The 27,177-nt window shown below is 41.4% G+C and overlaps 1 protein-coding gene across 1 annotated transcript in view; it reads right to left on the reverse strand.

Moving 5' to 3' along the window:
- RAB40B (RAB40B, member RAS oncogene family) overlaps positions 1-3,118 on the reverse strand; it is a 291,119-nt gene extending 288,001 nt beyond the window's left edge. Inside the window, exons 1-2 of the mRNA XM_085616788.1 lie at positions 2,945-3,118; positions 1,368-2,076 (exon numbers count right to left, since the gene is read on the reverse strand). Coding sequence (XP_085472914.1) covers positions 1,368-1,509 — 142 coding nt within the window. The 5' untranslated portion in view covers positions 1,510-2,076; positions 2,945-3,118. The remainder of the gene's footprint in view (positions 1-1,367; positions 2,077-2,944) is intronic.
- Between the last annotated feature and the right edge of the window lie 24,059 nt (positions 3,119-27,177).

Consider the following 27,177-nt stretch of genomic DNA (forward strand, 5'->3'; position numbering starts at 1 on the left):
ATGGGGTGGGGGAATATTGAGTTATAGAACTGGGAAAGTTTGTAGTGAATGATCATGGATGTATAAGCTAACCCACGAATGGATGGGCAAAATGCTGGACTATTCAGCACTATGATGCATAGATATGTATAGCATGACAGTGTAACATGGAACTGTATGTGAATCAAACAATGATTATTCTGATTTTACGAAACTAATAAAAATATATTTTAAAAAATAAATAAAAGATAGAGCAGTATCCAGAAGTGGAGGTTGTTTCTGTCACTGTTGAGGAAGGCTTGTCCTCTACTTGAAGAGCAGCTATCCCTGTGCTTAGACTGATCTGAAAATGGATTGGTAGTTCTACGAAGATTGTTGGTGACCTGCTTCTCTATATGGGTGCAGGCTTCTTTTTTCAGAAATTCTTCCTATAAAGTGTAGAAGGATGAAAAGGCAGAAGTTGGTGAGGTCTTTAGGATCCATGGTTTGTTTTCCAGTAGGGGTAGGATCTTCTCTGTCTAGCTTTAGGACCTCTGGGAAGTGGCTTAAGTTGAGGGGTAGCTTGGTAATGTTCAGAAGAGTTAGGAGAGAATTATTATTTTTCAAGGTGAAAGTTTAGCGATCTGGGTGGTTTTGTAGAAGTAACAATTCTTTTAAGTGCATCTATATTGAAAGGAAAGAATGAGGATGTGCACAAGCGAAGTTCCATAAAGTATGGCTCATGCAAAAATAAGGCATGCCCCACTACGACTGTGCAAGGGAATTTTTACAACACTTTCAATAATACAGAAGGAGCACTGCAAACAAGTCTGCCCATTTCAGCAATGCACTAAGAGAATTTAGAACCTTCGGCTTTTACTGTGCTTAATTTGAGCTGGTGGTTGCAGGTGGAGCCCACCGGCACTAATGTTTCCTTATCAGACTTTGACCCTGTGGAAGAGAGAGAAAAACATGCAAGGAGGAAGAGAAAGGAGGAAAAATCATAACAAATGGAGAATGCTGGGATGAAAAAGAACCTGCAAAAGTAAGATTGAGGGGCAGGGATTGTCTGGAGGTGAATTAAAGAGGCATTAGGTGAAAACAAAACGATGTAATCTTTGTAATTGTCACTAGTACGTTAAATCGGGTCGGCTGCAGCCTTCTGGCCAAAACTTGGGCCCTAGCACTTATTCAAATTAAGCACTGTCAAATAACCAAAAGTTTGTGATCCTACGCAAATCCTTTTTTCTTATCTGTCAAAAATGTAAGACCATAGAAAGCATTATGTAGTAAAGAAAACGTAGGCATACCGAATACATGTAAGGGGTAACTCATGAATTACTGTAAGCGCAAGAGATTCTACAACGATAAAAACCATTGACATGTTATGTACATGCGACAGTACTCACCCATGTTGTAGCCATAGGGTGACTCCGTGGCTCCATCTTGCAGGCTGGCCAAAATCTCCCCTTTGCCCACATCACTGTCTCCGACCAGCAGAAACTTGAGCAAGAAATCGTAGGGTTTCACGGGGCTTCCGCGGTGGGTCATACTCTCCAAGGAAAAAGTTATTAAAAATGCAAATAGTCTGCCTTTTTAGCCCACTGTGGAAGGTGACCTAAGGAGCACCGCCATCCTGAATCCAAGGGATGTATGAACATGCATGGGCATGTTTAACATTAGATCCGATCAGGCTTTGAAAGTAATATGGCGTGTATGATGCCCAGCTAGCGTTTTCCCAAATATTCGCTTAGATTAGAGTCAGGATGTTTTGAATTATACAAATGTTCATGATCCTCTCTCCAACAACGAGGCATGCGTTTTTAATGACAATCACGGCGTCGTCAACGTCAGATGTTCGTTCTCTTCACCCACAAACCTTGAAAAAGTTGGAAGCGAAAAAACACCGCCTTACCGAGGTCCAGTATTGTTGCTAGTAGGTTGTAGATCACGCGCAACACCGGCACCACTGCTGCCAATCCGTTTCACCGTTAAGCTTTCAGGACAGCAAATAAAAAAATCCAAGGAAGTGTATTTATCAATGGTGTTTTGTATAGCGCCACTTGCCGCAGGCTGCTATCATGAAACTCTAGATTTCGGATCCAGTTTGACGAACTTCTAAAAAAAAAAAAAAAAAAATGACAAAAAAGTGAGGGGTAGATTTTACAGAGCGCGTGATAATGACAGGAAAGGTCACATTTTCAGTCCAGCCTACGAGTTAGGGTGACTGGGTCAAAGTCAAGTAGGGCAACTCTCGACTGGTCTAACACTATAATGTCCACGAGTAGTCACAAGGATGAGTTGGGTAAGGGGGACTCGTTGGTGCACTGTGGGGGTATCGCCTACTACTACTGTTGTGGCACTGGTTGGCCCGTGGGAGACTAGGAGTACCCCTTTTTCCCACCCCCATAGGAATAGTATGTCGCACATGCGTTGGTACTCAAGCAAGTAGGTCACACGTCGGAGGAGGTCGTTCCCCAGCTGGGAAAGGGTCGCTAGGTGGAGGAGAGCGTACAGCGCAGTGAGTCATCCGCGGGAATGGGCCACACCTGGGAAGGGGTCACCCAAGGTGGTGAGGGCGGTGGGAGTGGGTCTATCATAGGAATAGCTTGCCCGTGGGAGAGGACTGTATGCGAGTTACCCACGAAAGCAAGTGCCCAGTGGGAAACCTTTGAAAGGTGACACATGGGAGCGGTGTGACTTTGAAAAAAGCTCACAGCTCGCTCCCCCAATACTGGCGGGTGTGGGGCTCCTAGATCAGGGAGGATCTGAACAAGTGTAGCTGTCTCTTCTCCCAGCTGATCAGCGGGAGTCGCCCGCACGCTCAGCTCTGGCTGGTCCGACTCTCGCTGGTAAATGGAAGCTGCTGCCTCCGAGGTCCACGAGGTCTGTAGGCTTAAAGCAGTGGCGCGGACCCTGCACTCTCTCCCAGAGGTAAAAGCAGCTCGCCTATCCCGCAGGTACACCGCTACTCCGTCCAACTCACCTCCGCACGCAGCAATTACACCGTACCTACTGCCCGCAGCTTCCACTCAGCTCTGACAGCTACAGTCACGCCCCTGGATCCGCTGATTGGCTGTCTGCCCAGTTGCTAAGGAAAATTCACATACGCCATTGGTGATCAGGATCATCCATCATTGGCCATAGCCCGGCCCGCTCTGGGAGAGCTGGAGGGAATTGGGAGTGCTAAAATAATATGAAGGCGTGGTCGGGATTGTTTACAAACGCGCGTGCGACCCTCCCGCAGCACGCGCACCGCCCCTAACTAAGCATGCGCAATAGAGCTGAATCTTGCTAGGATGTTCTCACTTCGCAGCTTCCTGATCCATCGCAGCCATTCACGCCAGTACGCAGAGTACGCGTGGCGCACTGCTAATCTTTCTGGTGCTGAATTCGCGGCTTTAAGCTGAAGTTAAGCATATGTAGTCATGGTTATTTTTCTCTCAACCTCTTACATATTCGTATAGATGTTTAACTGAAAGATTTCCTAAATTGTAAACTTAATTTGAGTGTGTGTGTGTTACAGGCGCGCAACACCCATTGGGCTCACCGGGCTTCACCCCCCCCCCCCCCCCGTCGTGTGTGACAGCCCGGCTGAGACAGTCTCGCGGGCTGGCGTCCGTCTAATTGCAGCCGCACCAGAGTACTTCACGGGTCTTTAAAAGACCATTTACTCGTTAATGAGGCTTTTGTTGTATTTTCACCCCTTCTTACAGCCATTCTACCTATGGCTGGAAGACTTAGCCCCCCCCCCCCTGTAAAGGTATGGTTTCATTCTTTATTTATGTCATGTTTTGCTTTGGTATTTCTTTCATGTTTATTCCTCTGTCATGCTGTGTATTCTGCACTCGTGCGGACGCTGCTCGTGAGTGTATCTTCAAACATGTTTATGTTTGAGGTTGCATCTCTCGTGCTGCGTCCGCTCGGTAAGGCTTTACAGTTACTTGGCATTTCTACAGTTGTACTTTGTCAAGAGCAGCAGTACTACCGTGTTTAGCTGGATTGGTAATAAACTACTTTCTGGATTACAATCCGCTTCCTGCTTACTTCGTTCTACTTAAATTGGATACGATTCCCCACTTTACATTTGGCGACGGGATTTTCCAGCTTTTCACCAAAAGACAACTTTAAAAGGCTACGGGCTACGTACTCGTAACAAATGAAGTTGTCCTACCTTGTATTGCCGCTTTCATCATTGCGCTTGGATTTGGGGATCCAAACGAGCTTTATTTGAAGAAAAAACGACCCGTGGTTCAGTTTTTACTGAATTTTGAGCACTTTTGTTGATCCCTGCAACGGAAGACATCCGGATTGAAGGCTCAAAAACAACGTGATGACGACATCACAAGGAATGGGGAAATGGTCTTCAACATATTGACGCTGATAGTCAAAGGAAAAGCTTCGCATCAGTTTCAACCCTGACTGTTAAAAGAGAGGCTTCGCTTCCCTGCACCTGTATCTCCTACATCATCGCGTTTCACGCAGCGGTGGTGTCAGTTTCAATAAAAAAAAAAAAAAAAGAGGCTTCATAAACGGATGCTCACTCGTTATAGTTGAGAAACAGAGAGTTAGCAGATTTCTCAACCGAAACTTGCTGCAAACAACGAAATCAGCCATTTTTCATTATGCAAAGCACCTGACATGGTATGTACTTTATTTAAAATGTAATCTCAAAAAGGGATATAACATTTTAACAAACCTAAGGAAATTAAAGGAAGAAAGTATTTATTCAACTGCTTTTCAAATATATTCAAAGGAAATATAAAAAAAATATATATATATATACATATATTTAAAATAAGCAAGAAAAGAATTGATAACATTTATTTAACATGGCAAACAACCAGCAAATCGTACAGTTAAACAATTTTCTGCCTGTTAATGGCAAATCTGCTGAACCTTAGAAGACATGGTTTCGTAGCTTTGAAAGCTATTTAATTGCAATTGATGCAGAAGAATATCCGGCCAAACGGAAATTAGCAATAGTTTATAGTCACTTGGGAAAAGCTGGTCGTCAGATCTTTGATAACTTACCAACCACGATACCTCCTCCTGGGAATGGTGATGGTTGGAATGTATATACTGACGCCATTCAGAGACTCAACAAAAAATTCCTGGAACAACCAAATGTCATGCTTGAGCGCTTTAATTTCATGAAATGTAAACAAAATTGTGATGAAACTGTAGAAGACTTTATCTCTGTCCTTAGAAATTTATCAGCTGATTGTAATTTTGGTGCCTCATTGGATATGTACATAAGGGATCAATTTGTATGTAGTTGCTATCACAAGAAAATTCAGGAGCGTATTTTAAGCTGTAGAGATCCTACCCTTTCAGAAGTTATTGATATGGCTAAAAGTATTGAAAGAAGCATTATTTCATCGAAATGTATTGCAAATGAAAATGTTACACCCGTAAATTTGGTACAAAATGACATGTTTGTGAATGCTATTGCTGTGAAAAACACATTTTCAAAACCATTCCATAAGAAACCTACAACTATTTGTTACAGATGTGGCTCTAGGACACATCTCAGCAATAGTCCCATGTGTTTCGCCTTAGGAAAGAAATGCACAAATTGCAACAAAATAGGGCACTTTAGCTCGGTTTGTAGAGGCAAACGATCTGTGCATGTTGGTTCTATTTCCTCACAAGAATTTCAATATCCAGAACTTAATGCTCCCTCATTTGATGTTGCTCCTCTTGAGGCCTCATTACAAAATATGAATATTAATACTATAGATTTATCCTCAAATAACATTGCAAAAAGGGAAATTTTAGCCATTGATTCTTGTGAGGATTTATCCACCCATGAACGTGCTAAGGATCCAACATGTGTAGTTATCATTGATGACAAATCAATTGACATGATGGCGGACTCAGGTGCTCCTGTTACCATCATATCTAACGTTCTATTTGAAAGATTATGGGCTGCATTTATGTCTCTTTCAAAACTTGATATTGTTCCTAAAGCATATGGAGGCACAGACATAGACATGCTTGGATTTTTCATGTCAAATATCTTGTGTCTTGGTAGACAAACTATTACTAAAGTATACGTTGCAGTAAATGGTAAAAACATAGTAGGCTGGCAGGACTTAGCAAAAATGGGTTTGAAACTTGTCCCTGGATCAGAAAATCCTGTTCAAGTTAATGATACAGATATTGCATCTATTTCAGATGATAATGAACAAATTATTAATGACATTGTCACACAATTCCCTCGAGTTTTTAATTCAAAAATAGGTAAAATCAAAAAATTTGAACATTTGATTAAACTTAAACCAGGCGCTATACCTGTTGCACATAAACTCAGGTCCACTCCTCTTAGTGTAAGAGATGATTTAAAAAGTTTATTAGAAAAAATGGTATCAGAAGGTATTATTGAACCAACGGACTCTTCTCAGTGGGTTAGTCCCATCGTGATTGTAAGGAAGAAAGATTCCAGTATCCGTCTCTGTGCTGACCTTCGCTCCCTCAATCAAAATATACTCATTGATTGTCATCCCCTTCCCAAAATTCAAGATCTTCTAACTGGTATTAATGGTTCAACATATTTCACCTTACTTGACCTTCGCAGTGCATACCATCAAATTCCCCTGTCTCCCCAGTCCACCACCTTGACAACTTTCATTACTCATTTTGGAGCATATAAATATCTAAGATTACCTTTTGGGCTAGCCTCCGCGGCCAGCGTCTTTCAGAAATTTATGGATTGTCTACTTAAAAACATCAAATGTGTTCAGGCCTACCAGGATGATGTTCTAATTTTTTCTAAAAATAAACATGAACATATTCAAACACTCAAAGAAGTCCTTACACGCTTTAGAGATGCAGGCATCACATTAGGTCAAGACAAATGTACATTTTTCAAATCTGAGGTGGATTACTTAGGTCATTCTATTTCCTCAAATGGTATCAAGCCAAAATTTTCTCTTACCCTGGCCATTTCTAATGTTCAGGTACCCAAAGATAAAGATGCTCTTAAATCCTTCTTAGGCATGACGGAATATTACTCAAGGTTCATTCAAGCTTCTTCCCAAATAGTACAACCATTACGTAATCTTCTAAAGAAAAATGAGAAATGTATTTGGTCTCAGGAATTGGATACTTCCTTCAATTTAATCAAAAAGGTTATCTCTAATTCCCCAGTTTTATATTCATTCACCCCTGGGGTCAAATGCCACATTTCTGTTGACGCAAGTCAATTGGGTTTGGGAGCTGTTTTATGTCAATGGTTTGGTGCAAAAGAGAACACTATAGGTTTCGCCTCTAGGTCTCTCTCTTCTGCTGAAAGAAATTACAGCACCATAGAGAGAGAGGCACTTGCCTGCTCCTGGGCCGTTGAAAAGTTTAAAAGTTTTATTTGGGGGTGCCATTTTATACTGTTAAGTGATCATAAACCCCTATTGCATCTTCTCAACGGAAATGGTACTGGTAAAGCCTCTGCTAGATTAGTACGCATCCTTTCCAGACTACATGAATATAATTTCACTATTCGACATATTTCTGGTGGTCTCAATGTCAGAGCGGATTGTCTTTCTAGACTTCCCTTAAAAGATGATCTTCCTGACCCAAAATTTGATGAAGTAGAATGTGTAGTGGCATCTATTAATGTCTCTTTGTCCACTTTTCCCGCATTGTCACAATCTGATTGGCTTCAGGCATATGATAATGACCAAATTTTACAAGCAGTCAGGAATATGATTATTTCTGGCTGGCCCAGAGAACGTTCCCTTCCTGCTTCATTAAAGTCATATGCTCAAGTTTCAGATGACCTTTCTATTGTTAATGAAATTTTGATGCGTGGTGACCAATGTATTCCTCCCTCTTCTATTCAAAGTAAATTAATTGAATCTGCTCATGATGGACATCTAGGAGTTGGAGCAACTTGTAGAAAACTTAAGGAACATTTTTGGTGGACTGCTTTGGACAGAGATGTCACTCAGTGGATTGATGCATGTGAAACTTGTTTACTTTCTGATAAGCATTGGAAGATCAGCAAACTCCCTCTTCACCCTGTACCTGTACCTGAGGGGGCATGGGTAAAGATTGCTATGGACTTTGCTGGCCCGTTCAATCTTCTTCCCAGCAGTGAACGGTACATCGTTTCGCTCATTGACTATCACTCAAAATGGGTCGATTTTGATTTTTGTGATTCTCCTAATTCCATTGCTGTTATAAAATTCTTGAACAGAGTTTTTCAATCAGAAGGTTCTCCTAAAGAGGTTGTTACAGATAATGGTTCGCATTTTTGCTCAATAATCATACAAGATTTCTTCAAAGCTCATGATGTCAAACATCTAAAAGTGGCTCCCTACTCTCCATCATCGAATGGACTCATTGAAAGAATGAACAGATTTTTAAAGGAGGGTATTCAATCAGCTTTAGCTTGTAACCTTCCTGTTGAATTATTTTTAAGAAAGAACATTTGGTCCTATTTGGTCACTCCTCACTCCACAACGGGTATTTCTCCTTTCAGACTGCTTAAAAAAAGAAATCCAAATGGTAACATTTGTCCTAACTGGATAACTGGTCTTATCAAGAAGGATGATACTTCATGTTTGGCTTGTCAGGACAAAGTTACGCTGAAGAAAAATGTATTCATCAAACAGAACGTTCAAAATAAATATTTTGATTCGCAATGTTCTTTACTCTCTAAAGATTTTCAGATTGGAGATTGGGTTTTGCTCAAGAACCCAAAAAAGGTTATGAAAGGAGAATCTAAATTTTCTTTACCTATTCAAATTGTCAAAACCTCAAAAGGTTCACTTTTTTTGGGAAGGAAAGGATGGTGGAGTAAAAGAGCTGTGGTTAAAATTTCACAAGCACAGGCCAACAGAATTATTACTTGCAAGAGCTCTGCCACAGATGATTATGACTGTTCACATTTTCCTTTAGGAGCTTCATCTGACAATGTTGTCTCTCAGGATTTATCCTCTTCAATGGTCACTTCTGCTTCTTCACAAGTGTCTCCTGTTTGTCAACCTAGAGTTACTTCTTCAAGTACGACCGCTAACTTATGTAAATCTTACCGCAATTGTTCCATTCCTACTAGATTCAAGGATTACTATATGTCGTAAAATACCTTTTCATTTTTAGACTTTATTTTTCATTTTTATGGGAAAGGAGATGATGTAAAGGTATGGTTTCATTCTTTATTTATGTCATGTTTTGCTTTGGTATTTCTTTCATGTTTATTCCTCTGTCATGCTGTGTATTCTGCACTCGTGCGGATGCTGCTCGTGAGTGTATCTTCAAACATGTTTTTGTTTGAGGTTGCATCTCTCGTGCTGCGTCCGCTCGGTAAGGCTTTACAGTTACTTGGCATTTCTACAGTTGTACTTTGTCAAGAGCAGCAGTACTCCCGTGTTTAGCTGGATTGGTAATAAACTACTTTCTGGATTACAATCCGCTTCCTGCTTACTTCGTTCTACTCAAATTGGATACGATTCCCCACTTTACACCCCCCCCCCCCGAAATCTTTTTCAGCCCCCTCCCCCCGAAATTTGGCTCTAGTTGCCTGCCTGGTGTGTTATATTAAGGAAGACGAAAGTCCATGGCCATCTGCGCAACTGTAACCTCGATGAAGTTTGTTATGTGATTTGTCCCTTAAATTTCCTTTCCTTTAGTCAAGCTTATTTAGTTAAAATAATGCATTGCTTGATTTAAATATGACAATGACAATTTGACAATGACAATTTTATGTTTGTGATTAATAAAAACCAATACAAAAAAGAAACATTCAATGTAAAGAGAATAATTAAAATTGTATAAAATGATAATATATATATACGGCTTAATTCTGAAACCACCATTTGGTGTTTCGTTTTCTGAGGCACAATAAAATGTTCTTCCTTTGGCTGCACTGGGCAAGTTTTTAGTGGGGGGCAGCATGCATAGTGCCTTCCTCCAGATGAATACCATGCTGTGCCATGATTGGCCTGTCCATTAGGGCTTGTCGGGCATGATAGATGAACTTAGCAAAATTATCCATGTGCTTCACCGTGTCCAGTAAATATAGCTGAAGGACTGCCTCCTTAGCCGTCCGCGTGCCCAGTTGGAGGAGAATGGGTCTTAGATGGATTCGGTGGATTGACAACATGGCAGGACAGCATAGTAAGACGTGGACCAGTGTTTCATGCTTGTAATGGCAGAGGCGATGATGGAGCGGGTAAAATAAAATATTTTAGTATACCCAATCCATTTATATAAGTTTACATTAAAACGACTAAATGATTAATTTTAATGATTAAACAGTGTGCTGTGACAAACTAACCAACCTTATTAACCATGAGAATATACGTGGGAATGCATTTGCATGGCTTAAATAATAAGTGGATTAAGTTTGTACGCATATTAAATTTGTATGTTTAGCTTAAGCAATGTTAATGTGATTTGCGCTTAAATAAACCAGCATTTAATGGCTTTAAATGTCGCATATGGCTAGATAAATGCATACACATAAGGGTATTAGTGAGGGAATAACATTGTTTTAGTCATTTCTATGTATTAATTGCGATTTGTGTTTCCTTTACTTAAGTTGACTATTTCGGCCTACTAAAAGATGGCTGCCGACTGAATCCTCACTAAAGTACATGACTTCATGCAATTGGCAATGGAGGAAGGCGTCTGCACTGACTACGTAGTGTCCTCTCCTTGAACCTCCAAACCCTGGTCCATGAAGACTACTCTGGGCGAGATGCCAATGTCCCTGAACATGGAAGAAATGTTGCATCTGGGAACCAAAAGCCACCTATTCACAATAGACTGATACTTTCCTGACCTGGGACCAACTTTCCCATGCGCCTAGATTATACATCATCCGTATGTGAACTTTTTAAAATGTTGCTTAAAGTTTGGGACGGGGCTGAATTCCACCAATAAGCGGCCTGGAAATAGAGAAAATGCAACATGTATATGTAAATTTTGGAATAAATATTAGTAGTCTAGAGAGGGAAATTAGGTTACCACCCAATGAGCTCGAGACGCACCCTGATCGATGCTACTCTATGCGGCACTCCACGCTGACAGCAGAGGACGGGACGGTAGAATCTCTGATGAATTTCTGAGGACCAGTTCTGACTTAGAGAACGACAATTAGCCAGAATAGGTAATTATGACAAAAGATAATATTATATTTGTTAGGATTTTAAACCTGCAATTTAATTAGATAAAGGAAAATTATTCTTTGAAGAACTGTGTCGGGTGGTTATTTCTTGTAATGTTTTATTGATTAATATAAGAATTGAAGGGTTTGACTATCAAATACCAACTCAACTAAATGATCTGATCGACCTCCGGATGGAGGAATTGTTAGGGTAAAGTTTAATAGATGTGGTTTCCTCCATCCAAGGGAAACAGAACTGTAGTTTGGGATATTTGAAGATCTCTCTGTAGGCACGGATAGTTTGATGAGAATGAATGTTGGTGTAATGGGCCCCACCAACGTGTGATGTGTGTATGTGCGTGTGACTGAGGAATCATTCCATCCGTGGAAGCAGAAGGAGATTTTGCGTTCAGAACTGCACCAGTATTCTTGGTAGCTAGAGATGGTTTTTATTGTTTTGGTTTAATGATTTGGCATGTATATATAGCTTATCGATTATTAATTGGTATTGATGTATGTATTAACACTATATGTTGAAGTCGTATTGAGTTCTATGTAGTCTGTACGGCTTCTGGGATGTAAGAAGTCGGGGACAGTTCCGTAGTAGGACAGAGGTAAGCACTGTTCTCGGGAAAGACGGAATTGTGGTTGCCCGTAGGTACACAGGAAAACGTGTAAAATTGAAGTTGCGCGTCGCATTGTCTGGGTTCGATTCAGTGACATCGTTGTGTGTTGCCATTAGAGACAATTTCTGTGTAAAGTGCATATGATAGCAAAGAGTTATCTGTGAAATTTTGGTCTAAAGTACCAGGAAACCAAATGGTATGCCGATAATGCTTTTTACTGAAAAGGTAGCAGGTGTTCTCTGAGCTTGTTAGAAGGACAAAGTAGAGGTAAGCGCTGCTTTGTTAACGTATGTTATAATTGTGTAGTAGGACAGACTGTTCGCTGTTCTCGAGAAAGCAGGATTCTGGGTGAATGAACGGTCTTTAATTGTGTGAAAGTGCGTGAATGAAATAAGCATTTGAATTAATTGCAGAACTCTGGTTTTATTTCTCAGGAGCATTGCGTTTCCACTTATGTGTTTTAATACCGGAGAAAACAGTTAATTGATGTTTGAAAGAAGGGTAAAGTAGAGGGATGTGCTACTTTGCCAACGAATGTAATGATTCTGTAGTAGGGCAGAGGTAAGCGCTGCTCTCGGGAAGCAGAATTCTCGTGGGAAAGATCTTTTACTATTCTGTGGTTAGCGGAGCAGACAATGGAGATGTTTGTATGTTGTAACTAACAAGTATTGTAAAATCGAAACAAAGTCTACCGAGTAGTCTTGTAAAGGAGGGGTAGACTGTTGACAGGAGATAGGAGCAGAAGCTGCTGCAGCGACTGTTGACGTCAGGAGGACCGCTCTGTGATTGGGCAGCTAGTCAGTGACGTAGACACTCCAGGATTGGTGTGTTAGTGTGAGTCGCGCAGGGATTGGAAGTTGTGACAGCGACGTAGACGCTCCAGGATTGGTGTGTTAGTGTGAGTCGCGCAAGGATTGGAGATTGTGACAGTGACGTAGACGCGCCAGGATTGGTGCGAGAGTAAGAGTCGCGTTACTATTGGACTAGGGATCGGACAGTGGTAAAAAAAGGACTAAAGGGTTCAGAAAAGACAGGAAGATGTATTATCATTCACCCGAGAAAAAGCAAAAATCTGTGTTTAGTAAAATAAGAAATTTGTTTGTGAAAGACAAGGAGATTGTGACTAGGGAAGCACAGTTACTCCCTCCGGCAAAGACCCCCGCATCCTTCATGGTTGCGAAATATGGGTACCATACTTGTATCTGGTTAGACAATTGGGCAAAGTATACAAAGGAGGACGGAGTCCTAGCATTTCCAGAGGATGGGTCTTTTAATTTGGCAATATTAAGGAACTTACGGGAGAGGATGATAAGCTTAGATCCGCGACCTAGGCCTACACAGTTCGAGGCATTAACAGAGTGGGAAGATGAGATGCATGAGCGAGAAAAGCAGAGAAATGGCACTAGATACCGGTACATGTTTGGATGGCCAAATGATCGGGAAACTCATAGTGATCGAATGAGAAGGTTGCGAGATGCTAGTATGACAGAAGGATTATTTCCCGTTAGAACAGAAGGAGAAAATGGAGGAAGGAAATGCCTAGAAAAGAGAAATCATGTAGAAACCCGGAGGTATGGGGCTAATGAAACTGATGATGATGTCCTAGATGATATGTTTTACAAGAGCCCGCCTCCGTACAGCCAGGAACCAGAAACGCCAACCACAGGCACGCCAGTAAGGGAGACTCTGAGAATCATTAAAACAGAAGTTATGACCCCAGAAGTGAAAAGAGGAAATTCACTTAAAGAAAAAGGAAATAAGGTTGAGAACGAACATTCTAGAGCACTAGCAGAAACCACATTAGAATTGACAGAGAAAATAAGGGAATTGACGAAAAATCTGGAAGCAGTTACAGTCCCTGTGACCATAAGTCCTGTTATGCCTATTTTTGAGAAGCAGAAAAACAGTGAGCATGGACTAACAGTTCCGTATGTGAACCAAAGACAGGCAGACCAGCCCCTGATGAAAACGAAAGAAAGTTCCTGGGGACATGCTATGGGTAAAGGTGAACTACATGTGTCAAAGAACCCATTTTATTGTTCTGATACTGCTGAGAGAAGCAGAAGGGTAGAAGGATCGATGTTAGAACCACAGAGACTGACAGAACCAGGGAATGCAGAGAAATCAGTGAGCATAACTACTGAAGAATTGAATGACTGGCTAAAAGGTTTGCAGGATAAAGAAAAAGAATCTCATACCATTGATGTGGCTAAATTGAGGATGGTGTTAGAAGAATTGATAGTAGGGACAATCCCCACAGAAAAGTTGAAAAATTACCAGGATGAGGAGTTATTATTCCTGTGTAAGAGTGTCACTTGGAGAGCGAAAAATTCACATGACAGATTAGCAGAGATAGCCAGTGAAATGGGAATGGACATGGACAAGGTAAAAGCTTTACAGAAGCCATACCGAGTGGATTTTACAGAAAAAGACATTGAGAATCTGAATGCCGCAGGAAGAATAGGGCAGATTAGGGACATAATCACAGTATTGAGGAAATGGGGAGATGTGGACAAATGAACAAGCAGGTGGTATAGGAAGCGGGATGACACCTCAGACAGAACATTTCCAGCATTTCCTGGGAGAGAAAAGGAGAAAGTGATGATGGAGCTCCCTATGAGAGAGATTCCAGGAGGGGGATATGTGCATGTCCCATGGACTAGACAGGACATTTTGTCATTTACAAATGACTTCCCTAGATTACGGGAAAAGCCGGTCGAGTGGTACAGACAGGTAGACAGATTTGTGAAATTATCAAAAGTGCTGTGGATTGATTTGAATAGTCTGTTTGATATAATAGTGCCAGCAGACTTGTGGGCAGAATGTAAGATAGTCATAGACTGGCCCACTAAAGAATACCCGAGAGATCCCCAAACAGGAGCCCCAGATCCGGAGGTCATGAAGAAATACGAACAGGTTATGGCCTTCCTGAAGAACAAAGTGCCTCCAAAAGAAACAGATTGGGTTAAAATAGATCGAACACATCAGGAAGCAAAAGAGTCAGTCCACGCATACTATGAGAGGCTAATTCTGGCTTTTAAACAGTTTAGTGGAGATGACAGTCTGGGAGAAAAGGACCTGAGTCATTTTGTGTTCAGATTTGTGTATGGTTTGCATCCCGAGATTGGGGACATGATCAAGCAGCACACCGTGGACTGGCAGAGCAAGAAAATAGATGAGATCCTGAGGCATGCTAAATACTTTAGTGATGAAATTGAGGCAAAGCAGCGGAAACTAAAAGAAAAGGCAATGTGGGCTCAAGTGTAGGTTGCAGAGAGACAGGAAGCTCAGCTAATAGAACAAGCAAATAATCCAGGCATGAAATCAAAGTTTGGTCCAGGAAAGGAAAAGGGTAACATAGAAGAAGCCAAGAAAAAGTTTCCCTGTCACAACTGTGGCAGATTAGGGCATTGGAAATCCGAGTGTAAAAATCCACCTCTTGCTAATGATGAAAATCCGTCATTAAATCCACAGGTGCAGTGTGAGGGGAGTGGCCCATCGCCGCAGCAGCAGAAGGCTGTTCATCTACAGAATCAGGTGCCAAAACCACCCTTACCACAGAGCCGAAGTACACAGAGATATAGTAAAGAAACGGGATTCTACAATGAAGAACAGGTAAACAAACCGCAACGCGCGAGCGCTGTGTCACAATATTGGATGCAAAATGACGAAAGTGAGGCCGTAGAAATTTATTGACGGTGCCGAAAAGAGGAAGCAGAGTCCGTACTTGGCGCATCTCTAGAAATAGATCAGACAGAACCATTTGTAGATGGGAAAGTTAATGATGAAAACATTACTTTTCTAGTGGATACTGGAGCTACATGATCTACTGTCAGATCAGCAGATGTGAAAAATCTTCCTCTTTCGGATGAAACAATCCAAGTAGTTGGTGTGTCTAACACCCAGATTAAAACTTATCTTACTGATCCTGTAAAGATCAGAATAGGGAAATTTTCAGACATGCATAGATTCGTGGTGTGTGACACCAGTCCTGTGAATCTATTAGGGAGGGATTTGTTGTGTAAGATGAATTGCACCATATTCTGTACACCAGACGGAATAGCCTTTGAAACACCAGATGAAGATGTTCTGTACAAAATGACCATAGCTAACCAAGAGTGTGAGGTTGCTGGGACCTATGCAGTATTTAATCCAGATGAATTACCCCCAGAATTGAAACAGACAGTGAAAGCAGCAGTCTGGGACTTCACTGGGGAAGATGTAGGCCTGATGAGAAATGTAGACCCAGTGAGAATCGCTGTAAAAGAGGGAGCTGTGTACCCAAACATTCCACAATACAGACTGACCCCAGAAATAATAGCAGGGGTAACCCCTTTGATTGAGAAGATGATCCAGCAAGGAGTGTTGAGGGAGATAATGAGCAGTCCATGTAATTCGCCTATCATGGGATTGAAAAAGCCAAGTGGGAAATTCAGGATTGTGCAAGATTTGAGAAAGATTAACAAGATCGTTGTCTCATGTTGTCCAATTGTTCCAAATCCCTCAGTGATTTTGTATCAGATCCCACACGATGCAGAATGGTACACAGTAATTGATTTGTGTCATGCTTTCTTTTCTATTCCGTTGCATCATGACAGCCAGCCACTTTTTGCATTTCGGTTTGGTAACCGTATTTTGGCATGGTGCCGAATCCCACAGGGGTACACAGAGAGCCCCTCCATTTTCAATCAGTTGTTAAAGAAATCTCTGGAAAGTCTTACTATGCCTGAGAGTTCAGTTTTAGTCCAGTATATTGACGACCTACTGGTGGCGTCAAAGACACGTGAAGCTTGTGAAACATACACTATAGCTTTGCTAAATCATTTGGCAGATGGAGGGCTTAAGGTATCTCCAACAAAATTGCAATACTGTAAGAAGGAAGTGACATACTTGGGTCATAATATTGAAAAAGGCCTGAGAAAAGTAACCATAGACAGAATTCGAATCATTAGAGGAATGAGAGATCCAATGACCCAAAGAGAAGTGAGAATGTTCCTAGGAATGGTTGGTTATTGTCGTCAGTGGATAAGTAATTTTTCCCTGATTGCCAAACCATTGGTGAAATTGACGAAAAGTGAGGTAAAGGACCCCCTTGAACTGAACAAAGAAGAATTGGCAGCATTTAAACAGTTGAAGAACAGTCTCTGTGAAGCCCCTGCGCTGGATATGCCAGACTATGAAAAGGAGTTTGAGCTATACTGTAGTGAGTGAAATGAGTGTGCACTTTCAGTGTTGATACAGAAACATGGAAGACAAAGGAGACCAATAGCCTATTTCTCGTCAATGCTAGATCCAGTGGCGATAGGTCTGCCAGGATGTCTGAAAGTCTAGAGCAGAGTGAAGGAATTGTGATGGGGTATCCAGTAAGAGTGTGTGTACCCCATAGTGTGGCGATCCTTTTAACAAGGAGTCGAACACCGTTCATGTCACATAGTCGGCTGACAAAGTATGAAAAAGTCATTCTAGGTGCAAACAATGTGAGTCTGGAAAGATGTGTGAATGAGAATCATCCAGCTACACTTTTGCCTGATGCAGAGAGAGTGGAGATAAGAGAAGAAGTTGATCATGATTGTCTGGATGTGCTTGATTACTGCACGAAACCTCGTCCTGACATAAGAGATCTACCACTGCCAGAGAGTGATAATGTGTTTTTTGTGGATGGATCCTGTTTAAGAACGGATGAAGGAGTATTGAGCGCAGCCTTTGCAGTATGCACAGTTTCAGCAGTTATAGAGGCATCGCCCTTGAAAGGAGTTAGATCCGCTCAAGTAGCAGAAATAGTGGCATTAACCAAGGCATGCAAGATTGGGAGGAATGCGAGAGTAACTGTGATGACTGATAGCCAGTATGGCTTCGGAGTTGTCCACGATTTCGGCCAACTATGGCTGCAAAGAGGTTTCCTGACCTCAAGTGGAACTCCCATAAGGAATGCAGAAGTGGTTGGAAAATTGCTTGAGGCAATACAAATGCCCAAAGAGTTGGCTGTGGTAAAATGTGCTGCTCATGGACAAGGTAGTGATTACATCACTACCGGAAACCGGTTTGCCAATGACATGGCTCAGTATTGTGCCCGAAACAAATATTCCATTAATCGGTCAAAGGAAAAGGAAATGTCTTTTTGCTCCATAATGTTTACTAACGTTGTGGGAACATGGGATGAAGTGAGGCAATTGCAGGATGAGGCAGTAGATGAAGAAATGAGGCAGTGGGTAAAAGCAGGATGTGCACCCAGGGAAAAGGATCATGTGTGGGTCTATCGGGATGGAAGACCAGTAATGCCTGATAGCATGATGTCAACCATGGCACGGATGTATCATGGCCAAGGACATCTGGGAAGGGATGCCATGATAAGGGCCTTTAAACAGACCTGGTATAATCCAAAATTCAGGCTGATTGCAGAGAGTCTCTGTCAGAGATGTTTGACATGTCAGCAGTACAATCCTGGATGAAAAACAGTGGTGAGTCTGGGTACCATAGGTCGGGAGGGAGGACCTTTTACCAGAATGCAAGTAGATTTCATTGAAATGCCCCCTTATAACAAACTGAGGTATGTTTTGGTGGTAGTTTGTCTGTTCTCTAGGTGGGTGGAGGCGTACCCAACCAGAAGAAATGATGGAATCACAGTGGCCAAGCTGTTGTTGAAGGAATTCATCCCAAGGCACGGGTTCCCAATAACCATAGAATCAGACAGAGGAGGACATTTCTACAATGAGATCATGAAACTAATTTGTGAAGCATTGGGTGTACAACAAAAACTGCATTGTGCCTACCGACCAGAAGCTTCTGGTGTGGTCGAGCAAATGAATGGTACCATCAAAAATAGAATTGGAAAAATGTGTTTGGCCACAGGTTTGAAATGGCCTGATGTCTTGCCTCTGGTTTTGATGACCATTAGGTCTACTCCAGATAGAACCACACGAGATCATCATGGGACGTGCCATGAGACACGTGTTTGTGCCAGTCAACAAGCTGATGACTATAACTGATGACATGATTTTGGATTACTGTAAAGGCCTGGCTGACGCAGTTCATTCTGTGTTTCACTAGGTTGGAGCGGATGCCACCACACTTGAAAAGAATCCAGCCCATGATTTGAGCCCAGGGGACTGGGTGAGGATAAAAGTACACAGAAGAAGAAATTGCCTGGTTCCAAGGTGGGGAAGGCCGAGACAGGTCATCTTGACCACAACAACTGCTGTGAAGTGTGCAGGACTGTAAAACTGGATACATGCTAGTCACACTCTGAGAGTTCCAAATCCAGCAGACGGCATTGGAAAAGAATACTTTGACGAATCAGAATCAAGTGATGAGTCAAGCAATGAGAATATAAAAACAAAAGAAAATCCTGAAAGGGGGGAGAATAAACCAAGACTAGTTCAGACCCCCAGAGAAGAAATTCTGAGGAAAAGATTGCAGATTTCAGATACTTCAGATTCTGGAGATGAGCAAAACGCAAGTGGTGAACACAGAAAGAAGAAAAGAAAAGAAAAGAACATCCACTCAGAAGTAACATTCACACCAGATGAGAGAGTAGAAGAAATTCCACCTGAGAAAATATTGGAAGAAGAAGAAGGGACAGTTGCAGAAAGAGAGGGACAGATTGCGGAAAATCCCCGAGGAGGTGTAGGGAACTGCAACACCCAGCTAGGTGAAGGGACAAATAGTCAGCAAGAGGATTGCGTGCCGGAGACCCGAGGAGGGACAGAAGTAGGGCCAACCCAAGAGGTGGAAAAGGAGATTTCTGAAAAAGAAAAATCAAATGAAACAGAATCTGAAGACAGTGAAACAGAAATTCCAGAAGGTCGAGTTCTGAGAAAGAGAACTTGGATCGAGGATAGAAACGGCAAGGACGGCAAAGCAAGAAGGAACGCCAAAGGAGATATTTGGCCCAATAAAATTAAGAAACTAAGATACAGATTGACACAAGCTAAACCATCAGAGGCTGAACAAGTGAATGAAGTAACTAGTCAGCATCCAGAGAAAGAGGGAGAAATAGAAGTATCAGAAGCAAACAAACGAGCAAGAAAACCAAATTAGAAGTATAAGTCACCTGAATGGACGTACGTGGCACTGCCTGAAAAAGGAGAAGAGGCAGATAGTCAAGGAAATCCAGAGGAGACTTGGCTGAAATTGATAAAGGAAGAAGAAACTGGGGAAATCCTGAGAGTTATCTTATCCGACATTGGAGAAGAAGCGGAAGATCAGGAAATCCTGCATGTGGATGACGAGAAAAAAGTGAAAAACGACGAAAGGCCAAGCTGAGTAATTTCAGTCGATCCTTGTAGGAATACACAGGATTGAATAAGAAAATCGAAGTATTTGGACAACCTGATAAGTTTTAGCTCTTGTAGAAAAGCTATAAGAGGCGGAGTAGAAGAGGCTAAGTCAAAAGACACGGCTAGATCTAACAAGATGGCTAACATAGATGATAATAAGAGTAGATGTACCTTCATGAGAAGATGGTGCAAGACATTTTTGCTGTTGTACAGGACTATTGATGCTTCTTTGGAGCGTACTCGCTCTTTTGATCTCTTTCAAAGTAACTTTAGATACATTAGCAGGACATAATGAGAATATGACTAATATAGTGAAAAACTCACAAAAAGTAATACCGGTCAGAACAAGCACAGAGCATGTGCATCAAGATAGGTCAATAAATGATTTCTCTAGTAATGTATTTTCAAAATTGTTGTATGAATATGTTAAAACAATGGAAGTAAGGGATTGCTACGTCTGCATGCAATTACCTGCATCTGTTTCAGAAGGGGTGACTTATCATCACCTCCCAGCAACCTATGGAATAACATGTAGCGTCTTAACTAGTATATTTTATCAAGTAGGAAAATTAGAGTATAATTTGTCTAACATAGATAATATTCTTGGACGATTGCCCATGAACAAAGAATTAAATCCAGCTAAAGAAGCTAATACATTAGGAGAAATTTTTATAGAAACTAAAGGACTAACTCTAGAATATATTTTTAAGAACAATTTAACTTGCAGTTTGAAACCAGAAGAGAAAACATTCTTGGATATGGTTGAGGAGAGAAGATTGAAAATACACAAGAATGCAGAAGGACATAAAGAAGGGGAAAACATTTGGGCAATAGATGGGAACAAGGAAACGCAAGGTGATGTTAGACCGACAATCGCTATAGATTCACCACAGAAAGGCAAATTATGCATCATGAGAGAAAGATCCCAATATGATTACATATACATAGGGACAAGTGAGTGTCATGATACATACTTCATTGCATCCGGATGGGGATTTAGAGGTGGAGAAGACCCAGTTTTTCCTGGATTGTATTATATTTGTGGGAACAAGGCTTATTACAGGCTGCCTGACCATTGGTATGGCACATGTTATGTAGGCCTGGTCTTTCCAAAGATCTTTCACATGGATAGAGTAGAAAATAGTGGACCAAATAACCTACTAATGCGTAGCAGAAGAGAAACTTGGTTAGAAATTGTAGGTGATATTTTTGGAGCCTTGATACCAGCAGTGGGAATATCTTTGAATGCAAATAATATTCGGAAGCTGTCCACTATAGTGGATCGTTTGTCAACAAGCACAGCTGGAGGATTTCTATTGGTAAACACTGAATTAGTTGCCATGCGTGCTATGATTATGCAAAATCGACTGGCCCTTGATATTTTATTGGCAAAAGAGGGTGGAGTCTGTGGAATGCTGAAAGTTCAACATTGTTGCACTTACATTCCTGACGAAAGCAGAGATTTAAAAGTCTATATCAAAAATATTACAGAATTGCATGATGAAATAAAACCACTGGAGGTTGAAAGTATATGGACTAGAATTAGTAATAAGATGGCTGCTATAAAGGCTTTCTTAGGTAAATTAGGTAGTACTATAATAGGGAAAATATTATTTCCATTAACCTGTGTGATTTTCGTATTATTACTACTTAGATTAGGATGTATATGTTGTAGATATAGAAGAAATAAAAAGAAGGTTAAAAGAGAAATTTACAAAAAGAGGGAAAAGAAACCAGAAAAAGATCTCAATGAAATAGAAATGGAAGAGTGGAAGGAGAGTATGTATGATAAAACCAAGAGAAAAGATGAAAGGGAAACAGAATTTTAATTAAGCAAAAAGACATTTCAAATTTCTGCAAAAGGGGAAATAAATTGAAATTTTGGTGGGTTGTTTGGTGGTGATAAAATCACCAAAGGGGGGATTGATGGAGCGGGTAAAATAAAATATTTTAGTATACCCAATCCATTTATATAAGTTTACATTAAAACGACTAAATGATTAATTTTAATGATTAAACAGTGTGCTGTGACAAACTAACCAACCTTATTAACCATGAGAATATACGTGGGAATGCATTTGCATGGCTTAAATAATAAGTGGATTAAGTTTGAACGCATATTAAATTTATATGTTTAGTTTAAGCAATGTTAATGTGATTTGCGCTTAAATAAACCAGCATTTAACGGCTTTAAATGTTGCATATGGCTAGATAAATGCATACACATAAGGGTATTAGTGAGGGAATAACATTGTTTTAGTCATTTCTATGTATTAATTGCGATTTGTGTTTCCTTTACTTAAGTTGACTATTTCGGCCTACTAAAAGATGGCTGCCGACTGAATCCTCACTAAAGTACATGACTTCATGCAATTGGCAATGGAGGAAGGCGTCTGCACTGACTACGTAGTGTCCTCTCCTTGAACCTCCAAACCCTGGTCCATGAAGACTACTCTGGGCGAGATGCCAATGTCCCTGAACATGGAAGAAATGTTGCATCTGGGAACCAAAAGCCACCTATTCACAATAGACTGATACTTTCCTGACCTGGGAACGACTTTCCCATGCGCCTAGTTTATACATCATCCGTATGTGAACTTTTTAAAATGTTGCTTAAAGTTTGGGACGGGGGTGAATTCCACCAATAAGCGGCCTGGAAATAGAGAAAATGCAACATGTATATGTAAATTTTGGTATAAATATTAGTAGTCTAGAGAGGGAAATTAGGTTACCACCCAATGAGCTCGAGACGTACCCTGATCGATGCTACTCTATGCGTCACTCCACGCTGACAGCAGAGGACGGGACGGTAGAATCTCTGATGAATTTCTGAGGACCAGTTCTGACTTAGAGAACGACAATTAGCCAGAATAGGTAATTATGACAAAAGATAATATTATATTTGTTAGGATTTTAAACCTGCAATTTAATTAGATAAAGGAAAATTATTGTTTGAAGAACTGTGTCGGGTGGTTATTTCTTGTAATGTTTTATTGATTAATATAAGAATTGAAGGGTTTGACTATCAAATACCAACTCAACTAAATGATCTGATCGACCTCCAGATGGAGGAATTGTTAGGGTAAAGTTTAATAGATGTGGTTTCCTCCATCCAAGGGAAACAGAACTGTAGTTCGGGATATTTGAAGATCTCTCTGTAGGCACGGATAGTTTGATGAGAATGAATGTTGGTGTAATGGGCCCCACCAGCGTGTGATGTGTGTATGTGCGTGTGACTGAGGAATCATTCCATCCGTGGAAGCAGGAGGAGATTTTGCGTTCAGAACTGCACCAGCGACACTCCGTAATTGCTGGTCTTACTTTCACCGAAGGATACAAGTATTTTAAAGGAAGCACGTGCAGTCTAGCTGCAAGAATCTTTTGTAAGGCTTGCCTCCCCACCGGCTGTGTGAGGTGTGGTTTGAGGCCATATAGAGTGTAAAGGGAGCTTTGGGTCTCGTGGAAGCCTATAGATGTCAAAGCTTCGATATCCAAATTTTCGAGAACATGATCTTACTTGTTTTTTTATTGATGTTTTAATAGTTGTATACTTAATTATATTGGGCTCCCAGTTCTCTGTGGCCAGGTTCAAGAGGTCTTTGGTTGAGGCAAGACCGCTTGATCACGGGTTGTCATGGTTTTTAAATATTTTGTTTATAACAAACTTCATTGAGTTCTCTGGGGCCACAGTAGTTAAGTAAAAGTATTTTGCCAGACTTGCCAGTTCTTCCAAAGATTGTCGGTTAAGATTAAATTCCAAGCGAATTAGAGTGTTCCTTGTGCATGACGGAAGACAGAATAGCTTTTTGTAGGCTTCACAATTGATCTTTTCAAGGTCTTGCACCAATTTGCCTAGGAACGCCTGTATCGCGTAGTTGAGGGAAGGTAGTAATTTTGCCCTCAGAACTCGCTGGATAGCCGTGGTCGTTGGACTTTCCAAAGTAGCGTTAAGTTTACAGATGGTGTAAGTAACCATTTTTCCTTTCTACTGGAGCTGGTGTCGATGGGCCTGTGGCCGACCTGTTTCACTGAGCCATACTCCGAGATAATTGTACGATTGAGTACTGGATAATGTTAAGGGTCCCAAACTCCATTTCATTAACTTCTTTTTCGGATAGCGGCCAAAGATCACTATCTTAGATTTCATAGGGTTTGCAACCAGCTTGTTTTTGGCATTATACTCTGCTAATGCTGTTAGGCCTTTTTGAAGGCCAACTTTGGTATGGTCCAAGAGAACCAGGTCGCCCTGCTTTAACCCGTGATCTGTGCTGATTTTTTCTGTGGCTGTTTCACAAGAGAGTTTGACTCTTAACCAAGTTTGCATATACAGCAATCTGATGGCTTGTAGTAGTTTTGGGCAGATATTCCAACAGGTCAATTTCTTCCATAAGATGTTTCGACCTACCCCGTCAAATGCTGCTGTGTAATCAATAAAGTAGGCAAAAAGCGGCAGATTGTCCTGAGCCGTTGATTGTTGTACTAAATCTGATAGGGCAATGATTTAGTCTAAGGTGGAGCCTCCCGGGCGAAACCCGGTCAGATAGAAAGGAAGCAGATTCTCCTTGCTGACCCAATCCACTAGTTCCATCAGGAGAGTGCTTGTATAGGCCTTGCCCTCAACGTCCAATAAGGCAATCATGCGATAGTTCTTGGGGTCCGACCTTGGCCCTTTTTTGTAGATTGGATGTAATAGAGATCCCCTCCAGGAATCTGGGACGTCCTCCAAAAACCTACACTCCGCGTACAACTGTCCCAAATTCTCAGCCCAGAAGTTAATATCCTCTCTGAAAAGGGAGCCCGGCAGGCCATTTGGTCCGGGGGCACCATTGTGGGGTATTTTTTTCAAGATTGTTCGTATTCTCTGTGTTTCAGTAAGTATGGCATTGGCTGGGGGGTCCGTGGATTCAATCGATGTTTTATTTAGATGTTCCCCGAAAGTTGTTATTTCAATTGGGTTTTTCTTTGAATCGTTGGTGTAAAGAGTTTTTACATGGGATGACCAAGTTCTTGCATCCAGTGAGTTCTCTCTGCTTGAGATTCCATGGATTACCTTATTTATATATTGCCAAAACTCTTGAGATTTACTGGGAGCGAGCAACTTGAAAATCTTCAGCCATTTTTCCTCTGTAAGTTCACGTTTCACTTGCCAGACCACTGATGAATCACTCTTTACTGCTTGTTTTAAATCTTTTTTTGCAGTCACCGATCTGGTTGCTCGATAGGCTCTGCGTTTAGAGTTGAGTACTCTTGAGCATTTCTTGATTGCTGGTTGGTATCCCAATTTGTAAGCGGAGTTGACATGAAATCTTTGATTATCGCTCCCTCGAAGTTGGTGGGCTAAATCATATGCGAGTGAGTCCCATTCTCCTATTCTGCCCTTGTCATTATGGCCAGTCTGCCAACCTTTCCATGTTAGTTCCCATGAGGCGAACTTATGGCTCAGAAACGGTCCCCATTTGATTCTTCTAAGGAGTCCATATAACTCTTCTCCCTTTGTGGCTCCAATACATCAAAGAGTATACCGTGTTTTCGCACTAATGGACAACTCTAAGATTAGAGCAGCATGATCACTTTCGATCCGGAGTGGACTTTGTAATTTGACATATGTTTTTGTAGGTTCTCACTTAGTAGAATGTAATCTATTGTTGTCTGGTTGTTGTAGGTGGGTGGTATCAATGTTGTTGGGTTATCTCTTGTAGTTAAACAGTGTGTCGTTGCCAGCTTATAGACCCGCATTAGGGCATTGAATCTTCTGGTACTCCCATTATGATAATTTTCAGGGCTCATTTGCCCTATATCATGCATGTTAAGATCGCCCAAAATAATGGAGTCCATGCCTGCATACCGTAGTAATAGAGATTCCATCTCGTTTAATAGCTGATTAAATTTGTCATTTGCGCCCGTCCCATAGCGGTTGTGATAGACATTGATTAGAAGTATTGGTGTTGGGCCGTCTGTCGTAGTCAGGCCTTTCAAAATACCTGCCAAAAACATGTCTGATGTATTCTGTATTATTGAAAAATTTACTTTAAGTGCATGCTTAACGTATATTGAAATGCCCCCTGATGGTCTACCGAAAATATTGGCCTTTATTGCGGGTTTGAAGTATTCAGCATAATCCCCTAATGGTGTTGAAGAAGTAGCCCATGTTTCCTGTGCACAGATTATATCTGCTCCTGCTAGGAACATGATTGCTCCTGGACTTTGCAAAACTTTTTGTAGCCCGGCAACATTCCAAGACATTATGTTAATTCTTTGATTGCTCGCAATGGGGCTATTGTGCTAGATGTAGCGGGTGGTGATCTTTGTTGGTACCGGATGATTACCCGACAAGTAGCCAATATTAATATTAGGAGCTGCAATATAAGGCCTGAGAGAGCCAGGTCCAGTCTTTGCTACTATGTCCCGTAATTGAGCAGGAGTGGTTACCTCCATCTATGTGTTTGATGATTTGGATCGAGTTGCTGCTCCGCTGTATTGCTTGGGTGCTACCTATAGAGCCGTGTAAGATCGATCCGGTGGCAGATGAAGTTGGATGTTTGCTGTTCAACCTTTTCTGTCCCTTCAGGTCTTGATCTCCCTGTTGGTCATTTGGCCCTTTATTTTTCAAAATCTCGGCATATTTGGTGGCAAGAGGAGACTTAATTTTTATGCCCCAGTTGTGCAGTTGAGTTTTATATCCTTTCAGAGCATTCACCATGATCTGGTTAGAGAAGGTTATCTCATTTAATTCACTCGGCCCTGGGCCGGAAAAAGCCACCCTATCAATGTCTGTTGATTTGATATTCTCCAGACCTGGAATGCTTTTGCACAGCTTCAGAAGGTTCCCTCTGTTGAGGATGTCCCAGCTCCCCTGCGAAGTGTATTCGGGATATAACAAGACTTTCAGGTTTTCCCGGTCTATGCCAAGGGTCTGGCAGGGATTAAGTGAGTTGGGAAGGGTCTTAATAGATTCCAAAGGCTCACATAAGATCCGCTTGGAATTATCGCAAAAGACCGATCCCCCCCCGGTCCAATTTGTGTTGGCGATGCGGATGTGCGAGTCAGTCCTGGAGGTGATGATTCGGTCCGGGGCAAGTTGACAGTTTAAGACTTACTAAAACGATGTTTCTCTCCCTTTGGCCGTTAATTGTGTTTTCAATTTGGGGGTCATTATTAGCAATTGTCTGTACGGCATCAAGTTTGTTAATGATGTTTTGGCAAAGCT

The sequence above is a fragment of the Triturus cristatus genome, chromosome 7, assembly GCF_964204655.1.
Source record: "Triturus cristatus chromosome 7, aTriCri1.1, whole genome shotgun sequence".
Classification (NCBI taxonomy): domain Eukaryota; kingdom Metazoa; phylum Chordata; class Amphibia; order Caudata; family Salamandridae; genus Triturus; species Triturus cristatus.